The 23,050-nt window shown below is 52.8% G+C and overlaps 2 protein-coding genes across 3 annotated transcripts in view; one reads left to right on the forward strand and one right to left on the reverse strand.

Moving 5' to 3' along the window:
• RNPS1 (RNA binding protein with serine rich domain 1) overlaps positions 1-23,050 on the reverse strand; it is a 426,882-nt gene that overhangs the window by 266,351 nt on the left and 137,481 nt on the right. The window lies entirely within an intron of this gene.
• Positions 1-23,050, forward strand: part of PDPK1 (3-phosphoinositide dependent protein kinase 1) — a 91,811-nt gene that overhangs the window by 29,284 nt on the left and 39,477 nt on the right. For both annotated transcript variants that reach the window (XM_062180773.1, XM_062180774.1), the window contains exons 2-6: positions 4,093-4,359; positions 7,873-7,915; positions 8,171-8,308; positions 13,097-13,241; positions 13,895-13,992. In XM_062180773.1, coding sequence (XP_062036757.1) covers positions 4,093-4,359; positions 7,873-7,915; positions 8,171-8,308; positions 13,097-13,241; positions 13,895-13,992 — 691 coding nt within the window. The remainder of the gene's footprint in view (positions 1-4,092; positions 4,360-7,872; positions 7,916-8,170; positions 8,309-13,096; positions 13,242-13,894; positions 13,993-23,050) is intronic.

Raw genomic sequence — 23,050 nt, forward strand, 5'->3', positions numbered from 1 at the left:
CCTCAGGCCTGATGGTCACACCTTCTTCCTGTTCACCACTGCCTCTGAAGACAGAAGGTTCTTGCTCATCTCCAGGGGCAGAGTTGTTCTGTGATGTCCTAGGCTTTCGTTATAGGGACGCATCATTGAGGTACTGACTGGACCCCTTAGTTCCTCTTGTGAAATGGAGCATTTGCGGATTCTGTAGGGAGCACTTGGCTTAGTGCTGGGCATTAGGAACTTTCCTGAGATTATGGTACATCTTGGGGTGCCTGCTCTAGCTGCACGTTCACGTGTTGGCGACCCTGGGAGCGTGTGTGGTTGCTCACTCAGGAAGTTTTTAGTCACTGAACATTCAGGCTGATTGGAGTTCATGGCCTTCCCACTGCATCCTTGAGGCCTGGTGCTCCAGGACCCAAGCCACAGCGACCGCGCTGCCTGCCAAGCCAGCTGCCTGGGCACCTGAGTGGGATTTCTCCCAAGAGGTGACTCAGCCCGCCTTTTCACCTGCACAAAGCTTGCACCCTTTGCCTTCAAACTGTATTTAGCTTGGGTTCTTTTTTGGGAGGGTGAGGTGGTGATGGGGAATGCTAAGATTCTAGTAAATATGTGGCCAGACGGACAAATCCATGATCCCGCTGTCTGAACACTCATTTTCCATTGTGTCATTTTCTTCTCATTCTCTGTGTAGGTATAGTGTTTGTAACATTCCTCCACTGTTAGTATTCATTTCATCTTGCACTTTCTTGTACATGTATCTCTCTCTCTCTCTCTCTCTCTCTCTCTCTCTCTTTTTGAAAAATTACTTATTTGAAAGGCAGAGTTAGAGAGACAGAGACAGACAGAGATTGACCAACCTTGCACCCACTGTTTTACTCCCCAAATGGCCCAAAACAGCCAGGGCTGGGTCAGGCCAAAGCTAGGACCGTGGAGTTCCATCTGGGTCTCCTATGTGGGTGTAGGCACCCAAGCACGTGGGCCATCTTCTGCTTCTTTCCCAGGCACATCAGCAGGGAGCTGGACTGGAAGTGGAACAGTGGGTACTCAAACTGGTGCTGATATAAGATGCCAACATTGCAGATGGCCTAATCCACTGTGCCACAATGCCCCATATTTCACCTTATAATTAGAAGTAATTTCGAATGTATAGAAGTTATAAGAAGATTACAGAAGATTCCAACATACCCTCAAGGCCTGCATCAGCAGTTGCCTTAACTTTGTGACCTTGTTTTCATGGCCCTTTGGTCTGTCTTGAAGGGCTGCACAGTATTCCTCTAAATGGAATAGCTGGTTTGCTTAGATCTCTGCAGCGAGCATCTCTGTTCTAAGCGTTCGCTGTAATCCTTACACTGCAGTGAGTCTTTGTAGGTGTGGCTTTAAATACAATTGAACCATTCTCTCAACTGAGTTTCTAGGAGAGAGCCAAGGAGTAGTTATTCTGTGTCCGAGGGTCTTTCTGTATGGGGCACACCTGCTAGAATTTGAGTTTTCCTTTATATTTAGCTTATTAAACTTTTATACCTGCTAAAGATTTTATTGAGCATTTCATTAGAAAATGAACACTTGCACATTTTATTGATCAGATCTTTGAGGTATTTATTACAAAGTCAGTTGGCCATATTTCATTGACACTGTGTGTTTCATTGCCTATTTATTTATAAGAGACCTATTTATTTATTTATTTGAAGGAGCAACAGAGGGAGAGGGAGAGACAAAGATTTCTGTCAGCTGCTTACTTCCCAGATGACTGTAGCAGCCAGGTTTGGCCAGACTGAAGCCAGGATCCGGGAGCTCCATGCTGTTCTCCCACATGGGTGGCATGGCCCGAGTACTTGGTCCATCTTCTCCTGCCTTCGCAAGTGGCAGCTCTGCCTGCTGCACTACCACCGTGGCCCCGTTTTTATGCATTTGAAAAATGTTTATTTTAAAATTTATTTTCACTTACTTGGATGGCAGGACCCACACACAGAGATAGGAACAGAAAGATCTTGCATCTGCCACGTCATTCCCCAGATGCCCTCCACCGCCAGGGCCGGGCCAGGCTGAGCCTAGCAGGCTGTAGCTCCGTCTGGGTCTCCCCAGTGGTGGTCACACTCTGCCTCTAGGATGCCTCAGCAGGAAGCTGGATTGAAAGCTGAGTAGCTGGGACTCCCGGAGCTCTGATAAGGATGTCAGCATTGCGGGGGACAGTTTAACTCAGTGAGCTACAAGGCCTGTCCCTGTCTGTATTTCCATTCCTTGCCTGAAGTTGGGGCAGTCTTAACGGACTTGTAAGGAATAGAGGCCTGCATGCTCCAGCTGTGGTTCAGGTGCAGTTGTTTGGTGCCAGCTCCCTGGTTGGAAGAGGAGAAGCTGTGTCTTCTGGGGTGACCCTGCCTGCTGGGCTGGGGTCCTGCGTGCAGCCAAGGCTCACCCCACACTCTGGGGCGCCCCGGCTGTCTGCGGCTCGTGCTGCCGCCCCCTTCCCTCCCTGTGCTGTCTTGTTTGGTCTCAGGATGTTCTTTCCAGATGAGCTTTTGTCTTCGTTACACATGGTGCCGTCTCAAGGTTGGTATCTCTTAGCTCTGCGTCTGAGCTGTCATTGGCCGCGCTCCGTCGGTTCTGTGTGCCCACCTTTCTTTTCTCTTAGCTTAGCGTCTGAGCCATCATCCGGCACACTGTCGATTGCTGTGTGCCCACCTTTCTTTTTTCTTTCTTTTTTTTTAAAGGTTTATTTATTTATTTGAAAGAGTTACACAGGGTGTGTGTGGGGTCTTCCATCTGCTGGTTCACTCCCCAATTGGCCGCAATGGCCAGAGCTGTGCCGATCCGGAGCCAGGAGCTTCTTTAAGGTCTCCCACGCGGGTGCAGGGGCCCAAGACTTGGGCCATCTTCTGCTTCCCCAGGCCATAGCAGAGAGCTGGATTGGAAGTGGAGCAGCTGAGTTTTGAGCTGGCACCCATGTGGGATGCCGACGCTTCAGGCCAGGGCGTTAACCCGCTGCTGCACAGTGCCGGCCCTGCCCACCTTTCTTTTCTTGGTAGTTTCTTCATTTCCAAAATTCTGACTTCTTCCTAGTTCTCTATGTGCATCCTGCCCTGTTTACGTGGAGAAGGAAAATCCTTATCTATGCTTTTAACATGTACAGCAGGATACATGCACAGCAGCTCTTCAGAGCCACACTCTCTTGTTTATTTGAATGAATGAATTTGAATTTGAATTAATAAAATTAAGCATCCCATTGTGTTCAACTTTTCATTTATATATATATATATATATATTTTTTTTTTTCTTGCTACCTTTGGGTATCATTACAGATTCTTGAGTTTTCCCTTTTTCACGTATCTTTTAGTGTTTGAAAGGGCCACAGCTGACCGCTGACGGCCCCTTAAACCCAGTGGAGGGAGCTGCTTCTTTTCTGACCATCGTGGCCCTAGGGCCATATTGAGACAGGCCGGGTGCTCTTCTGTGTTCTTCAGTGGAGCTAGTGTTGCAAGCCAGCAACTTGGGTGCCCAAGTTCATTTCTGTTGTTCTGCCACAGTGTGCTGGTGGGTGAGCTGAGCACATGCCAAGGGCAGAGCTGGAGGATGGTTGTGGTGGCTGTGGGCACAACTTTGACAAGTCGCAGTTCAGCTTTGAGTACTGTGCTGTCCTTTCCTGGTGCCCACTTGCTTGTCTGTGTTTTCACAGAACCTCATCTCTGTTTGTTCCTGTGCATCTCATTGACAACTGCTCTGTAGTCACTTTGTTGACATTGCCAGATCGCTCTCCAGAAACATTTTAACAGCAATACCGGTGTTTGGTGCCAGCTGCATCGTATGCGTGTGCTTGCTTCACCCTACCCTTGCCAGCATTGAGTGTCTCTGTGTGTTGTAAACACACTTAATCATCGCTCTTATCGATTCATCCCCATAATTAAACATGTACGCTGCCGCCTCATTGCTTTAATTTGGCCTGACTGGGGGAGGAGGGCAGGAGTTGGTTGGAGACTTGTGCGGTGCTGAGTAGCAGGGTAGGGGGGTCAGTGGAGGCTACGGTATGCAAGGCACAGTAGCAGGGTGCACGGGCGGGCACCTGCACTTGGCAGTGTCAGTTCAGTTTGCGTCTTACCTCTCTTCTTCTGTGTCCACCAGTATGACGCCGTCCCCATCCAGTCCAGCGTGGTGTTATGTTCCTGCCCATCCCCATCCATGGTGAGAACCCAGACTGAGTCCAGCACAGCCCCTGGCATCCCCAGCGGTGGCAGCAGGCAGAGCCCCACCATGGAGGGCACCACAGCCGAGGCCCGGCCCGGTGCCAACTCCCTGCAGCATGCTGCCCAGCCACCGCCACAGCCTCGGAAGAAACGGCCTGAAGACTTCAAATTTGGGAAGATTCTGGGTGAAGGCTCTTTCTCAACCGTAAGTATTTGCTCTGCCATCGAACCTGCCGCGGTACTTGGAGCAGAAGACTCAGACCCAAGCTGTGTTCGTCCTGCAGGTGGTCCCAGGCCGCCTGGATGCCCTGCTGTGAAGGCTCTGAGGAGTGTGAGAAAACAGCGCAGCCTGATTTTGGAGATGAAGCCTTACAAAGCATTTCTTAGTATTTTGTGGGTTTTTAAAAAAATGTGATTAATTCCATTCTAAGCTGGCATCAGCAAGTCACCTGCAGTGTCCTCGGGTGCCGCTGGCTAGGCCCTAGGAAGCTTTCTGTTCCTTGGGTTAAAAGGTAGTGCCTGCACTCGTATCTCCTCAGAGGTGCTGGTAACATTTAATGATCGTTTTCATTTCTTTCTTTTCCTGGGCGTCTGCCAGTCTTGTAGCCGGCATACTCTGTGTCTTCAGTTCCGTGTCATCACAGAGCTGTTGGCTCACACGCGTGAGATTTCCCCGTCTTGTGTGTTTTTCCTCTTGGGGCAAAGACATGAAGGTTCCCAGCGGCAGCCCCTTGCTGAGGCCGTGGCCACGTCCTGACCAGCTCTGCCGGGCTGCATGTGTCCTCCCACATGGTGTGGGGCTGCAGCCCCAGTCTGCCTCTGCAAAACAGCCGATTCCTGCTGTGCTCTGGGGCGGCCCTGGAGGCACCTCCCTGGGAGAGTTCCTGCATAACTAGTCTTTCTTGCCTGGCCTTTATAAAGAAACCATGTGTGAAAGTTGTATTCCTTTTCTCTTTTTTACATTTATGAAATATTTATTTCTTAAAGATTTATTTGAAAGGCAAAGTGACAATGAGAGAGGGAAAGACAGACACAGAGAGAGATCTTTAATCTGTTGGTTCACTCCCCAAAATGGCTGTAGTAGCTGGCCTGGGAGCTGAAGCTCAGTTGCAGTCTCCCACTTAGGTGGCAGGGCCTGAGGACTCGAGTCATCCTCTGCCTCTTCCCAGGCACAGGAGCAGGAAGCTGGATCAGAAGTGGAGCGCGCCTATGACTCAGGCTGGGCGCTCAGTCTGGGATGTGGGTATCCACGCAGCCCACGAGATACGGTGAGACACGAAGAGCCAAAACCTGATGGCTCACCCGTATTCTCAACGTCTTATTTCATGTTAACTTTTGCTGCCCTTAAACCTTCAAAAAAACCTTTTTTTGGTTATGTGTTTGAGAGGCAGAGTGACAGAGATAGATTGCTTCCATCGGCTGGTCTACTCCCCAGATGCCCACAGCAGGTTGAAACCGGGATCCAGGGCTCCCATGTGGGTGGTGGAACCTAATTACTTGAGCACTGTTGTCTCCCAGGGTCTGTCTGCATTAGTAGGAAGCTGGAGTCGAGCCAGAACCGGGGATCCAACCCATGTGCCCTAGCAGCGTTAACTGCTAGGCCAGATTCCTACCCCCTAGATTTTGTGTAGCAGCAACTTTTATGAAAGAATTTTGTATAAACAAAAGGATTGTATCCTCGTTTTAAAAAGCCTTCTACCATGAGGTTAGCCCCTAGTAGTTCTGGTACTCACAAATCCTTCCAGAAGGAGGAAACTTCTCTTGGAAGAAGCCTGGGTGTGCTGTGCTGTTCCTGACCACAGTCCAGTCCAGGAATAATTCTGTCAGCCTGACCGGTAAGCGAGGGCTTATTCGTGACATGGCAGGTAGATGCCGCGGCTGTCATTCTCATCAGCCCCTGCTTTGTGAACCTAGGCTCAGAGCCACCAGCTCCTTCCTGGGGCTTTGGGAACTCGCAGCCCTGGTCTCGGGTTCTGTGTGGCACTCAGTTCTTTCTCTCCATTCCTGAGATGGGGACCACATGGCATGAGGTTTGCAGGGCTGGGGAAAAAACACAGTGCAGCGACAAGGCTGGGCAGGGTCTCGACTTGGCAGAGCCTGATGCTGGTGTGTGAGAGCTGGGAGGATGGGTGAGGTCCAGCTCAGCCTGGCCGTTGCCCTGGGTGATGTGAAGATATACACCTGCACTGGGATAGCACAAGGGTGATGGAAGGGTCTCCTTAGAAAAGATTGCAGGAAGCATCAGCACTTGAGAACGGTTCTTCCTCACCTCCCTGCTGAAGTAGTGAGCGTTGCAGAAGGACGTAAGTGCCTCGCCACGGCCCCTCACGCCCCTGCAGCTGAGAGCCGTCCTCGGGAAAGGTCTCTGGGGTCTTTCCACTGGAGTGTGTGTGATCTGACGTTGTTCTTGATAACTGCAGTGCTATTCCACGTCCACTTCTGGGGAGTGCTGTGAAGCATGCTCCATGGGGTCACCTCCCAGCCCGGGCCAGCTGATCCCAGCACTTTGGCCTCCTGAGATCTTCCCACGAGGTCCAGATTTCCCAGGAACAAGTCATGGTGGTCCATTGCAGGTTTCTCCCAAGATGCTTTGGCCTGCACTGGGAGAGGGGCCTTCCAGCGTCAGAGCTGCCCACAGCATGTCCTGTGCTCCGCTGGGAGCCCTTTGGGTGTTTTCAGTTTGGTGCTCAGATATGCCAGGGTTTGCTTGTGCAGAATGGTCTTTTCCATGTTGGCGATGCCACTCTGGAGGGCCCTGTCCCTGAAGGGAGTCTCAGTCCGACACTCAGATGTGCTGTGGGAGGGCCTCCAGGGAAGGTGGCTGGCTCCTTTGCGTGGGGCTCCGGGAGGCTTCATGGCAGGGCCTGCGGTTCCCATGCCGTTCACGGTCATGACTGTGTTTATGGTGTCTGACTTTGTCAGAAAGTGAAATGTGTGGTAACAATTAGCCCAAATCCAGGGCAGCTTTGTGCAGTGGCCATATCCTAGAAGGATGTGCTCTTGAGGTTATTTTTTAAAGAAGTTCCTAGGGGCCGGTGCTGTGGTGTAGCGGGTAATGCCGCTGCCTGCAGTGCCAGCATCCCATATGGGTGCTAGTTCATGTCCTGGCTGCTCCTCTTCCGATCCAGCTCTCTGCTATGGCCTGGGAAAGCAGTAGAAGATGGCCCAAGTGCTTGGGCCCCTGCACCGGCATGGGAGATCCAGAGGAAGCTCCTGGCTCCTGGCTTTGGATCGGCCCAGCTCCAGCCCTTGCAGCCATTTGGGGAGTGAACCAGCGTGGATGGAAGTCGTCTCCCTCTCTCTCTGCCTCTGTGTCTCTGCCTTTCAAATAAATAAATAAAAATCTTAAAAAAAAAAAAGTTCCTAGCACCCACATGTGGTGGTGTTTGCCGTCGCTCTCTGCTCTCCATGATGGGTGTGTTAGTCTGCGGGGCTCCTGGATTTACACTTCCACTGCATCATGAGAACTGTTGGCAGCTGATGAAGAACCTTCTAGAAACAAGAGACTTTCATGTTTGCTGTTAACGATCAGAACACGTTAACATGCACATTGGATTTCAGCTGTATTTATTAGGAAGGGACCAGAAGTTGTCAGTGTAACTGCACACTGCGAGTGGGCTGGGGGGCCTGCATGGTGTTACGGTGGGACCTGTGAGACGGTGGCCTGGTTGTTACAGTGTCTTTTTTCCTTTCTGTCCTCCCTAACCCCCCAAACCAGGTTGTCCTGGCTCGAGAACTGGCAACCTCCAGAGAATATGCTAGTAAGTACTGACTCAAGTGAGCTGTGTGTCTGGGTGAGGGAAGCACAGCTCCTGTGCGTGAGCAGCCTGGGTGGCAGGGCCCCGAGGTGTCTGTGCTGCCTCGAGGGTTCAGGACACTTCTGGTCTCAGATGCCATGAAGCTGGGATGTACGATGTTTAAGAACTTCGATTGGTACCAGCTCCTTTTATGAGCTGTGTGTGTGTAGTATTTTTGCCTTTTCCGATTGTAGTAACTCACTTCTCTCTCGCCTTAAGTTAAAATCCTGGAGAAGCGGCATATCATCAAAGAGAACAAGGTTCCGTATGTGACCAGAGAGCGGGATGTGATGTCGCGCCTGGATCACCCCTTCTTCGTTAAGCTTTACTTCACTTTCCAGGACGACGAAAAGCTCTGTATCCTTTGTGTGGTCAGCGCCGTCCGCGTCACATGGATCACCCTCTTGCTTGGAGGAAAAGGCACAGTGCGATTCCCACCCCTGCTTCCCTGGGACTCCTCGGGCTGCAGACATCCTCAGAGCCAGTAGTGCCAGTGCAGGGCTGAGGCTTGCGAACCTCAGGGGAGGTTGGGGGGCCCACAGGACAGCGTTGAGGCGCTTTTGATAGGCGGTGCATCTAGGGGATTGCTATTTGATTCTGGCCCTCCCCTCCCCAGTGTCCTTGGAGGAGCGGTTACTGCCAAATCCCGTGCTCAGATGCAGTAGGGCCCTGACACTGCGGCCCCTGGAGGGTCCCAGATTCCTTCTGGCCTCTTCAGCCCTGGGTGTGTGATCTGGTGGGAAAGGATGTGTCCACTGGGCATTTGAGGAGTCCAGAGAGTGACTCGGGGGAGCCTGAGCTGGCGACTGTCCACCCCTCCTCTGGTGCTCGTTCAGCTCCTCGCTCCCCAAAACTGTCCAAGCTGCTTGCTCCGCTGACCTTGCATGGAGCCCTTGTGGCATTGTCTTGTTGCCTTTTGAACTGAGGAGACAGGGCCCCGTGGAAGTTGGCGTGGGCCGTAACTTGGGTGGCTAGCTCACCTCAGGCCTTTAGCCTGGCTGGTGAGCCAGGATTCTTTCCTTTTTTTTTTTTTTTTTTTGACAGGCAGAGTGGACAGTGAGAGAGACAGAGAGAAAGGTCTTCCTTTTGCCGTTGGTTCACCCTCCAATGGCCACCGCGGTAGGCGCGCTGCGGCCGGCGCACCGCGCTGTTCCGATGGCAGGAGCCAGGTGCTTCTCCTGGTCTCCCATGGGGTGCAGGGCCCAAGGACTTGGGCCATCCTCCACTGCACTCCCTGGCCACAGCAGAGAGCTGGCCTGGAAGAGGGGCAACCGGGACAGGATCGGTGCCCCGACCGGGACTAGAACCCGGTGTGCCGGCGCCGCAAGGCGGAGGATTAGCCTAGTGAGCCGCGGCGCCGGCCAAGCCAGGATTCTTGACCCGCTGCTCTTTCCTCCCACTTTCTCCCTCCCTGCGCCTTCCAGGGAGGGTGCCTGTCGCTCTCTGTGACAGCTTTGCTTCTCCCTCCCTCCCTCCCTCCCTCCCTCCCTCCCTTCCTTTCTTGGTTTGTTAGTTTGTTTGTTTGAAAGGGATAGAGAATCTTTCATCTGCTGGTTTACTGTTCAGATGGCTGCAATGAGTGGGCTAGGCCCGGCCGAAGCCGGGAGTCAGAACTCCATCCCGGTCTCCCACATGAGAGTCAGAGGCCCAAGCATTCCACTACCTTCCCAGGCACATTAACAAGGAACTGCATTAGAAATGGAACTTGAATTGGTGCTCTTATGGGATACCAGTGTCGCAGGTGGTAGCTTAACCCACTGTACCACAGTGCCAGCTCCCCAGCCTCTGCTCTCGGCCCCTTCCCCACAGGGCAGGGCAGGGTAGGGCAGTGCTGAGGGGTAGGGGAGACTGTCTCCTTGGAGCTCACCCTTCAGTGCAGGAGTTAGAGGTGCACGGAGTATCCTGAAGCACAGTAGGTTGCAAGAGGCACCTCCCACAGTGGGAAGGCTGGAGCAACGTGTCTGGACACAGGGAAGGGACCGCTGGGTGGTGGCCTTCGTGGTGGAGTGTGAGGGCCAGCTAGAAGTCCTCATCTTGAGCCATGCGCCTGACCCCAGCTCTGTCTTCACGGAGCATGGTGGGAGAATGGGGCCCCCACTGCCTCCTGAACCGTGTTCCTAGCTGGAACCAGAATGTGGCAGTGGGGGCTGGACAGGAGAGGGCAGGGGGGCAGTTCCAGGGTGTTCACCGTCCCTCAGAGGCTGGGGTACAGTGCTGTTGGTTACTGAGCTGGGTTGGCATTTAAGGTCCCTGCTGGTGCTGGCTATGCAAAGGCCACTGCCAGTGAAGCTCTAGTTTGTCGGGGGCTGGCTGCCTTCCTGTGCCCCCCTCCCACCCTGAGGATAGAGCCTGAGCTCCCCCCACACACAAAGCTGGCACAAGCAGGGGCCACCTCAGCACTGTGAGGTGTTGCCAGGAGCTTGGGGGATGTGGACCTGGAGACTGTGGGGTCTCATGGTTTCAGAGGGAGGGTGCTAATGCCCAGCCAGACACCACACAGCCTGGGGATGGCCAGAGGATCTGTCCCTTGCAAGCTCTTGAAGTGGCCAGTTGCCCAGGGACAAGGGTCAAGCAAGAGGGAGAGGTGAGAAAGCATGGACAGAGCCATCCTTCCTAGAGGTTTGGTTTGGAGAGGAGCACAGACAGGGTGGTCTGAGAGCCGTGGGCAGGTAGTCTGGGGTAAGGATTTGTTTTTTGTCTAACACGTGCATCAGGTCCCTGCCTGCTGTATTCCAGTGTCATTCTGTGTCCACTCCTTTGTCCCCACCTGTCTGCTGGTGTGGCTCATTCAGCAGCCATCAGTGCCCCTTGATGCTGTGTTCTGTGTCTTCCTTCTCCCAGGCTGCCTCTGTGCCTCCATTGTCATGCCCTGGGCCCCTGTGACTGGGAGCCTGTTTGTGCCCATGGCGTCTGGCCTGTGCTTCCTGCAGAGCTATTGGCTTGACTTCATGTTTTCCCAGGGCCACGGGTGGGTGTGGCCATAGCCATATAGGGAGAGAGACTGTGGGTATTCATTGGGTAGCCTGTTGCCTTTGATTATGAACACGAATTCCAGGGTGCTACTCACCTGCCACAGGAGTGGGACCCAGGACTCCTGCCCCACTCAGAATCTTTGGTGTACATTGTGTTGAGAAACAGGAGGAGGAGCCCTTTGCATGCAGGTGCCCAGCTGTGTGCTGTCCTCCTCTCAGCTGTCACTGCAGTGCAGCAGGGGGAGTGGGTGGTCACGTGCGTTCATTTACCTGTCACTGCCCTCCAGGGACTACAGGCAAACCCCCAACCTCAGAGACAGGTGAGGTAAGGTGGGGCATGGGGGCATCCCCACAGCAGCCTGAGAACAGGCACCAGGCTCAGTGCCTGCTCCCAGGACGGGAGCTGAGCGGGGGAGGCCAAGCGCAGGCCCACCTCCCTTCCTGGGATGCATTGCTGACTGGACCACCAGAGCCTCAGTAGCCAGGGGCCTTCTCCTCTTGGCCTGGGGAAGGCAGCTGTGGTAGCTTGGCTGTTGGGTGGTCTTCCTTCACTTCCCACTGAGGCCAGCGTATGCCTGCTTGTCCCTGGGGAGCGCAGGGACGGAATCAGGAGGCTGGGCCTGGGCCTGGACAGGTTTGCTGTGTGTTTCCTCCCTGGAACTCCGGGGCTGTGGGAGTGTGCAGCCTGCCCTTCTCACTGGCCCACAAGGGAGATGGAGAACATTGAGAACTCAGAGGGCACCGATGAAGTCTGGCAAGATCATCCTGGACGAGAGAGCCAGTAGGCTAGAGCAGTACTGGAGCAGTGATCCTGAGCATCCCCTGTGCTCCGTCCCTACAGCCAGGCAGAGAGCTGTGTGTCTGGTGAGGAAGGCAGGAGCCAGGGAATGGTGAGGTACGGAGTGAGCCACCTCCCCACGTCTGCGACTGTCGGATCTCCACACCCCGGCTCCTTGTGGTGAGGCTCTGGCCGGCCAATTCCAATCCCTGGCCGGGATAAGGGCCTGTACTGGCAGCTCCATGGCCTATGCCAGCAAGGTGCTCATGATGGAGATGCTGGGTGAAGAGGCTCATGGACACTGGGATGGGGTAAGGTGAGGAAGGCCTGGCTGAGGCCCTATGCATTCTCTAAGGAGAGGATTGTTTTTTGTTTCAGGTTCCTCAAACAAATGTTAAACTTTGTCCAGGGTGAGAGGACCTTGTTGCATTCCTTTTCCTTCTGGGTTTGTCCTCGCTGTCCTGAGGCTTCCAGCTCCATCCTTGGTGTTAGGAGGCAGTGCTTTGAGACAGAACACAGAGTGGAACAGCCTGACACCCAGGCATGAACTGCCCTCCCCGTCCTGAGAGCTGCTGCTCAGGGCCAGCCGTGACTTGGGGCCCTGTGTCCTGGGCTGCTGCGACAGATAAGTACAGGCCCAGGTGCTCCGTGTTCCTGGGGAGAAAGCATTACATGGGGTCCGTTCCTTGTCTTAAGTCCTCTCGGTAAAAAACAAACGCAGTGCAGTGTGGTGGTCCTGGGAGGGAGGAGAAGAGGCTGTCCTCGCCGTCTCTCCAGTGAGCGCCTTACAAAGAGATGAGTGGAGCAGTTGATCAGATGGCTTTTCTTATAAAACTGTGTCACTTGTCTATGGAAGGAGCGCTCATATGAGGAGTAGGTGGGCCGTGAGCATGCACGGAGGGTGTGGAGAGCCTCGGGCGAGTTCAGCAGTGGCTCTGGTGCGACCCCAGCATGTGCAGTGTATTGGAGGCCTCCTGTCCGCCCTCCTGAGGCCGCTGCTCTGCAGCCTACACGCATGTGTCTGCTGTCTGTGCACTTGCAGCCGCACACGTGTGTGTGTTGTGCACTGGCGGCCTGGGCTGCAGGCCTGATAGTCATCTCCCGTGGCACCCTCTGTTGTTGCCTTTGCTGTGGACCAGGGGCAGGCAGTCCAAGCTGAGAGTTGCTGTCCACTCTTCCAGGGACTGAGTCATTGTGTTCCTGGTCTGGAGCCCCATCCTGGCGCCAGCTCTCAGAGCCGGCCTGGGAGTCCTGTCCTGACTCCAAAAAGGGTGACTGTCTTGGGACACCAGTACCTGCCCTTTGCATTTATTTGGAAAAACAATTTTTGTTGGGTTGTTAAGGCTAGTGCTTAAAAATGGCTTTTATACTCTTCCTTAACTGTATAATAATCAGATTTTGGTCTTAGTTATGCCAAAAATGGAGAACTACTTAAATACATTCGCAAAATCGGTTCCTTTGATGAGACCTGTACGCGATTTTACACTGCCGAGATTGTGTGTGCGTTAGAGTACCTGCATGGCAAGGGCGTCATCCACAGGTAACCGGGGACGCCGTGGGCGGCCTTGGCAAGAGCCACGTCAGTAACCAGGCAGGACTGTGGGGCTTGTGGCTGCCATCCATGTCGTCACTGGGGTTGGCTCCCTCTGGGGTCTGCTCTGGTTGACGTCATGGAAGGCGGGACCGAGATGCCAGGTGGTGGTGCCTTGCTGCGAGAGCCAAGGAGGGAGATGCCAGCCCCTTGCAGGCTCCTGGCTGAGCCGAAGCTCACCTATAAATGTCAAAGCGGATGAGCCAAGTGTCCTTCCTGCCGAGCTAACAGGTCCTTCAGCTTCTTGACCGATACTTTTATTTTGTCACTTGTAGCTTTTGTGTGTACTTATTTCTGGTCCTTTTTTTTTTTTTTTTTTTTTTTTTTTTGTGAAAGCCAAATTGGAAATGTGTATAAGCCCTTTGTGTTATGAGCTAAAAGTGGCAGATTATACTTCAGTGTGAAGTTTATAAGATGGTAGGTGTGGTCGTGAAGTGACGCGACTTGACCGTCCTTTTGTTCTGTGGACTCGAGACTGTGCTCTTGGTTGTGAGGTATGGAGATGCACCACTCATCAGATTGCTTCGTTTTCAGCCAAGTTTAGAGTGTGTAGTGAGCCTCCTTTTTAAGTGTTTCATTTCCAGTGTAAAATTCTTTTGCAGGGACCTTAAACCAGAGAACATCCTGTTGAATGAAGACATGCACATCCAGATCACAGACTTCGGAACAGCAAAGGTGTTGTCTCCAGCGAGCAAGCAAGGTGTGTGAGTGCTGTGGACCACGCATAGCCCCTTGGAAGTGTTCTGCCTTGTGTTGTCTTCCTTGCTGATGGGTCTGTGAGGCCTTTGCTGCGATCAGACAGATGTTGGGCTGTGACTGTGGATTCTGCTTAGGGATCCCAGACACTGTGTGCTTGGCCTTGTGGGTGGAGGGAGGGAGGTTTCTGAGTGTCGTGAGCACCCCGTGGCTCTTCCTGCCCAGTCTACTGCCTAGATGGTCTGGCTGCCATGTTGTACGCAGTTACAAGTGCATGGGGCATGGGATTGGTGTGGTCAGCTCCCGCTGCAGTGCGAGCACCGAGGTGGTCCCCAGGGGGAGCTTGTTCCTGAGCCTTAGTGCCATCTGGTGTGTGCAACCTCTGTGCTTTCCCAAGCGCTCTGATTTTAGGAGGTTTTAGAAAATGGCAGAATGAATGTGAGTTTGCTGTTGGCCACGTACATATTGACAGTCGTAAAACCCCTGGCCCCTGCTCCTTTGTAGTGTGTCCTGTATTGGCTTTGTTGTGGTGAGTTAGCTGGCCTGGCTGTCTTAGTGGCTGGGGAGATCTTACTGATGGGAATCGTGGACTCTGAGGATGTGGAGCTGGCGTTTTAGTGTGGGAAGAGGCGGTCTAGGGGAAGTGAAGCTGGTGTGTAGTTTTATGCAATCTTGAAAGCGCATGGTGGTCCCGAGGTGAGTATAGTTCCTGAGGCTGTGTGAGGCCTCTGTGCAGTGCTCCGGGCTCTGGGCCTGCACCGGGGCTCCTGTGAGAGAAAGCCTCTGGTAGAAGGTACCAGCCAGACGAGTCTGTACTCTGGCTGGGAGTGAGTGTGCATTTGTTGATGGAAGCAGGGTTCAGACAGATGTTTCTCATGCTGCAGCTGTTCATGCAAGGAAGGGGAGCCAGGAGCGCAGGGCCTGGCAGCTCTGGCTGGGCCCCCGCACCCACAGCCAGTGGGTTCGTGACAGCTAGAGAGGAGTATGGTTGGGATGGGTAGATGGGACTTGATGTCAGGCAAGTGAGTTATGTCTACACAGTGTGCTGTCAGGTCGCTGGCCGGCACCTGACTGGGTCCTCCCGACACCTCCCAATGCTTGTTCCACTGCACTGAGCCTTCCTCTCCTTCCCTAGGGCCTTGCCAGCCCTGGTTTTCCTACTGAGTTTTGTTTTTAATGTTTGCCTCTTTATTTTACTTGGAAGACGGAGTGTGTGTGAGAGAGATCTTCCATCTGCTAGTTTACTTCCCAGATGCCCACAGCAGCCAGGGCTGTGCCAGGTTGAAACCAGGAGCATGGAATCTCATTTGGGTCTCCCACAGGGGTGGCAGGGACCAGGTATTTGGACCATCATTCGCTGCCTTTGCAGGCCCAGTAACAGGAAGCTGTGTAGGAAGTGGAGCAGCTGGGACTGGAACTGGCCCTCTGATATGGGATGCCAGCCTTGCACATGGTGGCTTCGCCTGCTACACTGTGTTGCCAGCCCCGTGTACTGTTTGAAGTGGTCCAGAGTCTTAGAATTTATTCCTGCTTAGGTATGGTTGCCCCAGGAGATCTCGAGAACTTAAAGAAGAACAAGGCCCATCAGGTGCACTGAACGTCACACCACCCTCCTGAGGAGGCTCAGTCCTGTTGTCGTGGACCTGTCCAGTGAGTCAGGCAGTCCCCAGTCTGAGGGACATGATGGCTGGATTGGGACATCTGCTGAGGGACTGTTTACCAGAGAGGGTTCTGAGTCCTTGCCTCACCCAAGGTGCCCCTAGCTGTGTCCTTCCCGGGGCAGCTGGATCCTGGGGACGGTGGATCCTAGGGACAGCGGGTCCTAGGGACTGCGGATCCCAGGGACAGCGGATCCCAGGGATGGTGGGTCCTAGGGACAGCGGGTCCTAGGGACTGCGGATCCCAGGGACAGCGGGTCCCAGGGACTGCGGATCCCAGGGATGGTGGGTCCTAGGGACAGCGGGTCCTAGGGACTGCGGATCCCAGGGACGGCGGATCCCAGGGATGGTGGGTCCTAGGGACAGCGGGTCCTAGGGACTGCGGATCCCAGGGACAGCGGGTCCCAGGGACGGCGGGTCCCAGGGACGGTGGGTCCTAGGGACAGTGGCCCTCATCTTTGGCTATGGCCCTGGTTTGCCCTCTTTTTGAGACTTGATGGAACTCGGGGTGACTTGGAGGTTCATATTTGGGGTTTGTTTCTGGAAACTGCTGAACTGTGCAGGCTTTCGGGAGCATGGAGACTCCAGCAGCTAAACAGGAGGAAGAGGGCTTGCAGGTGTGGGTGGGCAGCCGGTAGAGGGGGAGGGCTCCGACTGCAGCACACCTCAGAGAGCTGCCATGTCCCTTCCTGCAGTGCGGTGGAATTTTTTTTTAAATATTTATTTATTTTATTTGAAAAGTAGAATTACGGAGAGGAAAGACGAGAGAGAGATCTTCCACCTGCTGGTTCACTTTCCACGTAGCTACAGTGGCAGGGGGCTGGGCCAGGCCAAAGCAAAGAACCCAAAGCTTTTTCCAGGTCTCTCACGTGGGTGTAGAACCCCAAGCACTTGGGCCACCTTCTATTACTTTCCCAGGCGCACTAGTGGCAAGCTGAAACAGAGTGGAGCAGCCGGATCTGGAACCAGCACCCATATGGGTTGTTGGCAGTGTAGGCAGAGGCTTAACCTGCTACACCACAGTGTCAATCCCAGTGCTGTGGATTTAACCTCGTCACCACTCTTTTTTTTTTTTTTTTTTTAAGATTTGTTTATTTGAAAGTCAGAGTTACACAGAGAGAGAGAGAGAGAGAGAGAGAGGTCCTCCATCCACTGGTTCACTCCTCAACTGGCTGCAGTGGCCGGAGCAGTGCCGATCCGGAGCCAGGAGCCAGGAGCTTCTTCCGTGTTTCCCATGCAAGTACAGGGGCCCAAGGACTTGGGCCATCTTCTACTGCTTTCCCAGGCCACAGCAGAGAGCTGGATCAGGAGTAGAGAAGCCGCATCTTGAACCAGCGCCCATATGGGATGCCAGCACTGCAGGCAGTGGCCCAGCCTACTACGCCACAGTGCCAGCCCCCCTTGCCACCACTCTTGTAGGGACAGGGCCTCCCACCGCCAGGACAGAGACGAGCCATCTTTCACGTGGCTCCTGCGGCACTGTGGAAGTGGAGTTTGTGTGGCAAGAGTGCTTGCGCTCACCACCACATGAGTCTCCCTCCCTGATGGGACGTCACTGGTCTTGTCAGTGTTCTTCCAGTTTAGGCATGGCTTTGATGCACCGATGGTTTTTATTGTTTTTTTTTTTTTTTCCCATACAGAATAACTGCTGATTATTTTTTCAATTCATACCAAACCTGTGACCTGATTCAAAATACCATCAGTTTGCTTTTCCTTGTAAATATTTCTATACATGTTGTGAAAATATAAAGTTTCGGGGCCGGCACTGTGGTGTAGCAGGTGGGGCCGCCACCTGCAGTGCTGGCATCCCATATGGACACCGGTTCAGGACCTGGCTGCTCTTCTTCCGATTCAGCTCTCTGCTGTGGCCTGGGAGAGCAGTAGAAGATGGCCTAAGTCCTTAGGCCCCTGCACGTACGTGGAGACCGGAGGAGGCTCCTGACTTCTAGCTTTGGATCAGCCCAGCTCTGGCTGTTGTGGCCATCTGGGGAGTGGACCAGTGGATGGAAGACCTCTCTCTCTCTGCCTCTGGCTCTCTGTGGCTCTGCCTTTCAAATAAATTTTAAAAATATATTAAAGTTTCTTTTGAAAAACATAACCACAATACCATGTGATTTCTGCACATAAAAATTAACAGTGATTGCTTGATACCTGAAAATACTCGGTGTTTTATTTTTTTTTTTTTAATTTATTTATTTGAGAGGTAGAGTTAAAGACAGAGGGAGAGATACAGAGAAAGGTCTTCCATCCTCTGCTTTATGCCTGAAATGGCTGTAGTGCCTGGAGCTGGGCCAATCCGAAGTCAGGAGCTTTTCCCAGGTGTCTCACATGGGTGCAGGGGCCCAGCACTTGGACATCTTCCACTGCTTTCCCAGGCCACAGCAGAGAGCTGGATTGGAAGAGGATCAGGGATGCTGGCGTTGCCCACAGAGACTTAGCCCACTACGCCACAGCACTGGCCCCAAGTTTTTTTTTTAAGACTTATTGATTCAAAAGGCAGAGTTGCAGAGAAAGAAAGAGAAGAGAGGTAGGCACAGAGAGATCAAGATCTTGTATCCGTTGACTCACTCCCCAATTACTGCAATGGCCAGGGTTGGGCCAGGCTGAAGCTGGAAGCCTGGAACTCCATCCAGGTCTCCCACGCATTAGCAGGGAACAGAATCGGAACTGGAGCAGCCAGGACTGGACTGTCGCTCTGATGGGGAACCAGCGTCACTGCAGCGGCGCAGCGCCAGCCTTCAGTCAGTGTTAGCCTTCGAGCTGTCTTGTGCACAGGTGCCTGCTGCTGTTTACCGGACTGCACATCCACATAAAGCTCACGTAGATTTCTTGTAGTATGTCGCTCCCCCTCCTCTTTATTTTTTCCCTTGCAACACCAGGTCATTTGTCCTTTAGTGTTCTGTCTTTTTTGTTTATGTTTTTGTATCTTTTATTGTTTGTCTCCTTTTTTGTCCTGTGGAGTGTACCAGAGTTTTCTGAACGTGTCTCTGTGGAATCACCTGACTTGCTCCTCTCCCCCATATTTCTGGGGAGTCCTGTCTGGCTACCAGGTCACATTCAGATCTGACGCCCTCCTCCCTCATTAGGATGTGCATGGTCCCCAGGCTTCTCTGTGATGTTAACAGCAATGTAGAGGCCAAATGGCCTATAGTAATCCATTGGAGAATGCAGAGTGCTTATTGTAAAACTCTTTCATTCATGATGTATGATTTTTTTTTCTGTAAGGATTTATTTATTTGGAAGGCAGAGGTTGGAGATGGGGAAAGAGATCTTCCATCCACTGGTTCACTCCCCAAATGGTCACAGTGATTTAGCTGAGCTGATCCAAAGCCGGGAGCCAGGAGCTTCATCCAGGTCTCTCTGGTGGGTGCAGGGCCCAAGGACTTGGGCCATCTGCTGCTGCTTTTCCAAGCACATTATCAGGGAGCTGGATTGGAAGTGGAGCAGCTGGGACTCAAACTGTTGCTCTTATGGGATGCCAACACTGCAGCCGATGGCTTTACTCACTATGCCACACACTGGCCCCTAAAGAGAATTTTTTTTTTTTTTTTTTAAGATTTATTTTAGGCCGGCGCTGTGGCTTAACAGGCTAATCCTCCGCCTTGCGGCGCCAGCACACCGGGTTCTAGTCCCGGTTGGGGTGCCGGATTCTATCCCGGTTGCCCCTCTTCCAGGCCAGCTCTCTGCTGTGGCCCGGGAAGGCAGTGGAGGATGGCCCAAGTCCTTGGGCCCTGCACCCGCATGGGAGACTAGGAGAAGCACCTGGCTCCTGGCTTTGGATCAGCGAGATGCGCCGGCCGCAGTGGCCATTGGGGGGTGAACCAGCGGCAAAAAGGAAGACCTTTCTCTCTGTGTGTCTCTCTCTCACTCTCCACTCTGCCTGTCTCAAAAAAAAAAAAAAAAGTTAAAAAAAAAAAAGATTTATTTTATTTATTTGAAAGACAGAGTTACAGAGAGAGGTACAGACAGAGGGGAGGTCTTCCATCCGTTGGTTCACTCCCCAGGTGGCCACAACGGCTGGAGCTGCGCCTGTCTAAAGCCAGGAGCCAAGAGATTCTTCTGGGTCTCCCACGTGGGTGCAGGGGCCCAAGGACTTGGGCCGTCTTCCACTGCCATCCCAGGCCATAGCAGAGAGCTGGATCAGAAGAGGAACAGCCGGGACTAGAACCAGCGCCCATGTGGGATGCTGGCACTTCAGGCCAGGGCTTAAACACATTGTGCCACAGCGCTAGCCCCTAAAGAGTATTTTTTACAGAGAAATTTCCCCTTGGTGTTTTTGGTTAACCAGTGGTATTTATTTATTTATTTAGTTAGTTTTATTTGACAGGTAGAGTTACAGTGAGAGAGACAGAGAGAAAGGTCTTCCTTCCATTGGTTCACTCCCCAAATGGCCACTACGGCCGGCGCTATGCCCATCTGAAGCCAGGAGCCAGGTGCTTCTCCTGGTCTCCCATGCGGGTGCAGGGCCCAAGCACTTGGGCCATCCTCCACTGCCTTCCCAGGCCATAGCAGAGAGCTGGCCTGGAAGAGGAGCAACCGGGACAGAATCTGGCGCCCCAACTGGGACTAGAACCTGGCACCCATATGGGATGCCAGTGCCGCAGGCAGAGGATTAACCAAGTGAGCCACGGCGCCGGCCCCAGTGGTATCATTTGTAAAGGAAAAACAGGATAAATAGCTTGCCAGTTTTCCCTTTATTTGCCATTTTTGAGCCATGAATTGGTTTAGTATTCTATTCCATCGAAGACCAATGCATTTAAAAAATTATTACCCCTAGCTCATAGCAAACGCAAACATAACTCAAAACGCATCAGCTATCTGAATATAAGAGCAAAACCTTAGCACTCTTAAATGATAATATAGAAGTAAATATTCATGACCTTGGATTTGATGATGGTTTCTTGTATATAATTCCAAAAACACAAGTAGCAACAACATAGATGTCAGCCTGCATCAAGCTCAAGAACTCTTGTGCCTAAGTAATAGTAAGAAATAAAAGGAGGTGGCCAGTGCTGTTGCATGGTGGGTAAAGTCGCTGTTTGCAGTGCCGCCATCCTATATGAACTCTGGTTCAAGTCCCGGCTGTTTCACTTCTGATCCAGCTCTCTGCTATGGCCTGAGAAAGAAGCAGAAGATGGCCCAAGTCCTTGGGCCCCTGCACCCACGTGGGAGACCTGGAAGAAACTCCTGGCTCCTGGCTTCAGATCGACGCAGCTCCAGCTGTTGCGGCCACTTGGGGACTGAACCAGTGGATGGAAGGCCTCCCTCTCTCCCTCTCTCCCTCCTCTCTCTGTGTAACACTGACTTGAAAAATAAATAAATAAATCTTTAAAAAAAAAAAAAAAAAAAAGACGTGGAGGAACTGGACCCCTCACACATGGAGACAGGTTTGTCGAATGCCATTGCTGCTTTGGAAAATAGGCTTGTAGTTCCTCAGTAGAAAACATGGTTAATGTAAGGCTCTGCATTCGCACTCCTTGGCTTATACACGAAAGAAATGAAGAGATATGTTCACACCAAAATTTGTGTAAGGATGTTGATAGCACTATTCACAATAGCTAAAAAGTTTATCCGTTCAAATTGTGGTCAGCCATAGACCTGTGGGACAAGGTGGGTGGAGCTACAGTACTGGTGCCTGGTGCCAGCGAGATGTGAGTGTGGACTGCTGTCAGGGTTCTCCACGGAGAACCAGTAGATGTGTAGATGGGTGGGTGAGTCCAGGTGTGAGGACGGGACTTACTGGAGCCGTTGGCTCCCCCGGTCTTGGAGCCTGAGCAGTGCCAGCACAGGCTGCCTGCAAGCTGCACACCTGGTGTGTAACCAGTGTGCCTCAGCCCGCGTGGGAACCAGGGGAGGCGCTGCCAGTGCCCTCACTCTAGGCTGAGGCGGAAGGCCTGGGAACCTCGAGTGGGTGCTGGTACGCGTGCTGGATCCCAAGACCTGAGAGTCTGGGGTCCTGCCACCCAGAGCAGGAGGTCGTCTGTAGAGAGAGGGAGAGAAGAGTTTGCCTTTGCTCTGCTGTTTGGCTCACATGGCCTCAGCAGTCAGGCTGCCCACACCGAGAGCGAAGTCTTCCTGGTTCACGTGGCCTCAGCAGTCAGTCTGCCCACACCGAGAGCGAAGTCTTCCTGGTTCACGTGGCCTCAGCAGTCAGTCTGCCCACACCGAGAGCGAAGTCTTCCTGGTTCACGTGGCCTCAGCAGTCAGTCTGCCCACACCGAGAGCGAAGTCTTCCTGGTTCACGTGGCCTCAGCAGTCAGTCTGCCCACACCGAGAGCGAAGTCTTCCTGGTTCACGTGGCCTCAGCAGTCAGTCTGCCCACACCAAGAGCGAAGTCTTCCCCACTCGTCAGGCTCCTCTTGGAACCCCTCAAGACGCTTCCATCGTTCTCCTGGCATTCGTTGCTCCAGTCAGACTGACGACTACAGTCGTCACAGCTGAGTGGAGGGTGTAGGTCATTGAAGGCTCTGCTGCCCCGTCAGCTTGCGCGTGCGCCTGTTGATTTAGATCTTTAATTTCTGTCAAAAATGTCCTACAGTTTTTAGGATGGTTTATATTTCTTTTGTTAAATTCATTTCTAAATACTTTTACTATATTGTCCATAGGATTTTTTCTTAATTGCGTTTTCAGATTGTTCCTGGCGAGTGTGTAGCATCCACACTCGCGGAGCTGGCTCACGGGTTGCAGCAGTGCGTTCTCCGTGGATTCCTCAGCACTGTGTACACAGAGGATCAGGCTGTGGGCAGCACTAGTGTCAGCTCTTCTTTTCCGATCTGGATGCCTTGTATTTTGTTTTCTTGCTTAACTGCCCTGGGTAAGACCTCTAGAATGATGCTGAATAGGGTAGCAGGAGTGAGCCTCCTTACCTTGTGCCTGGTCTTTGGGAAAGCTCTAGGACTTCACTGTTGGGTGTGATGTTGGCTGTGTCAGACTGAGGGTCGCGATGTTGGCTGTGGGTTTATTTTTATTTTATTTTATTATTTTATTTTATTTATTATTTGAAAGTCAGGGTTACACAGAGAGAGAGGCAGAGGCAGAGAGAGCGAGAGAGAGGTCTTCCATCTGATTCACTCCCCAGTTGGCTGCAACAGCCGGAGCTGCACTGATTTAAGCCAGGAGCCAGGAGGTTCTTCTGTGTTTCCCATGCTGGTGCAGGGGCCCAATGACTTGGGCCATCTTCTATTGCTTTCCCAGGCCATAGCAGAGAGCTGGATCAGAAGTGGCGCAGCCAGGTCTCGAACTGGTGCCCATATGGGATGCCGGGGCGTTAACCCACTGTGCCACAGCGCCAGCGCCGGCTGTGGGTTTACTACATTCCCTGTGTCAGATGCAGGGTCGTGATATTGGCTATGGGTTGAGTACATTCCTTGTGTCAGACTGAGGGTATTTCCTTCTGTGCCTTGG

This window comes from Lepus europaeus, chromosome 21, assembly GCF_033115175.1.
Source record: "Lepus europaeus isolate LE1 chromosome 21, mLepTim1.pri, whole genome shotgun sequence".
NCBI classification, from domain to species: domain Eukaryota; kingdom Metazoa; phylum Chordata; class Mammalia; order Lagomorpha; family Leporidae; genus Lepus; species Lepus europaeus.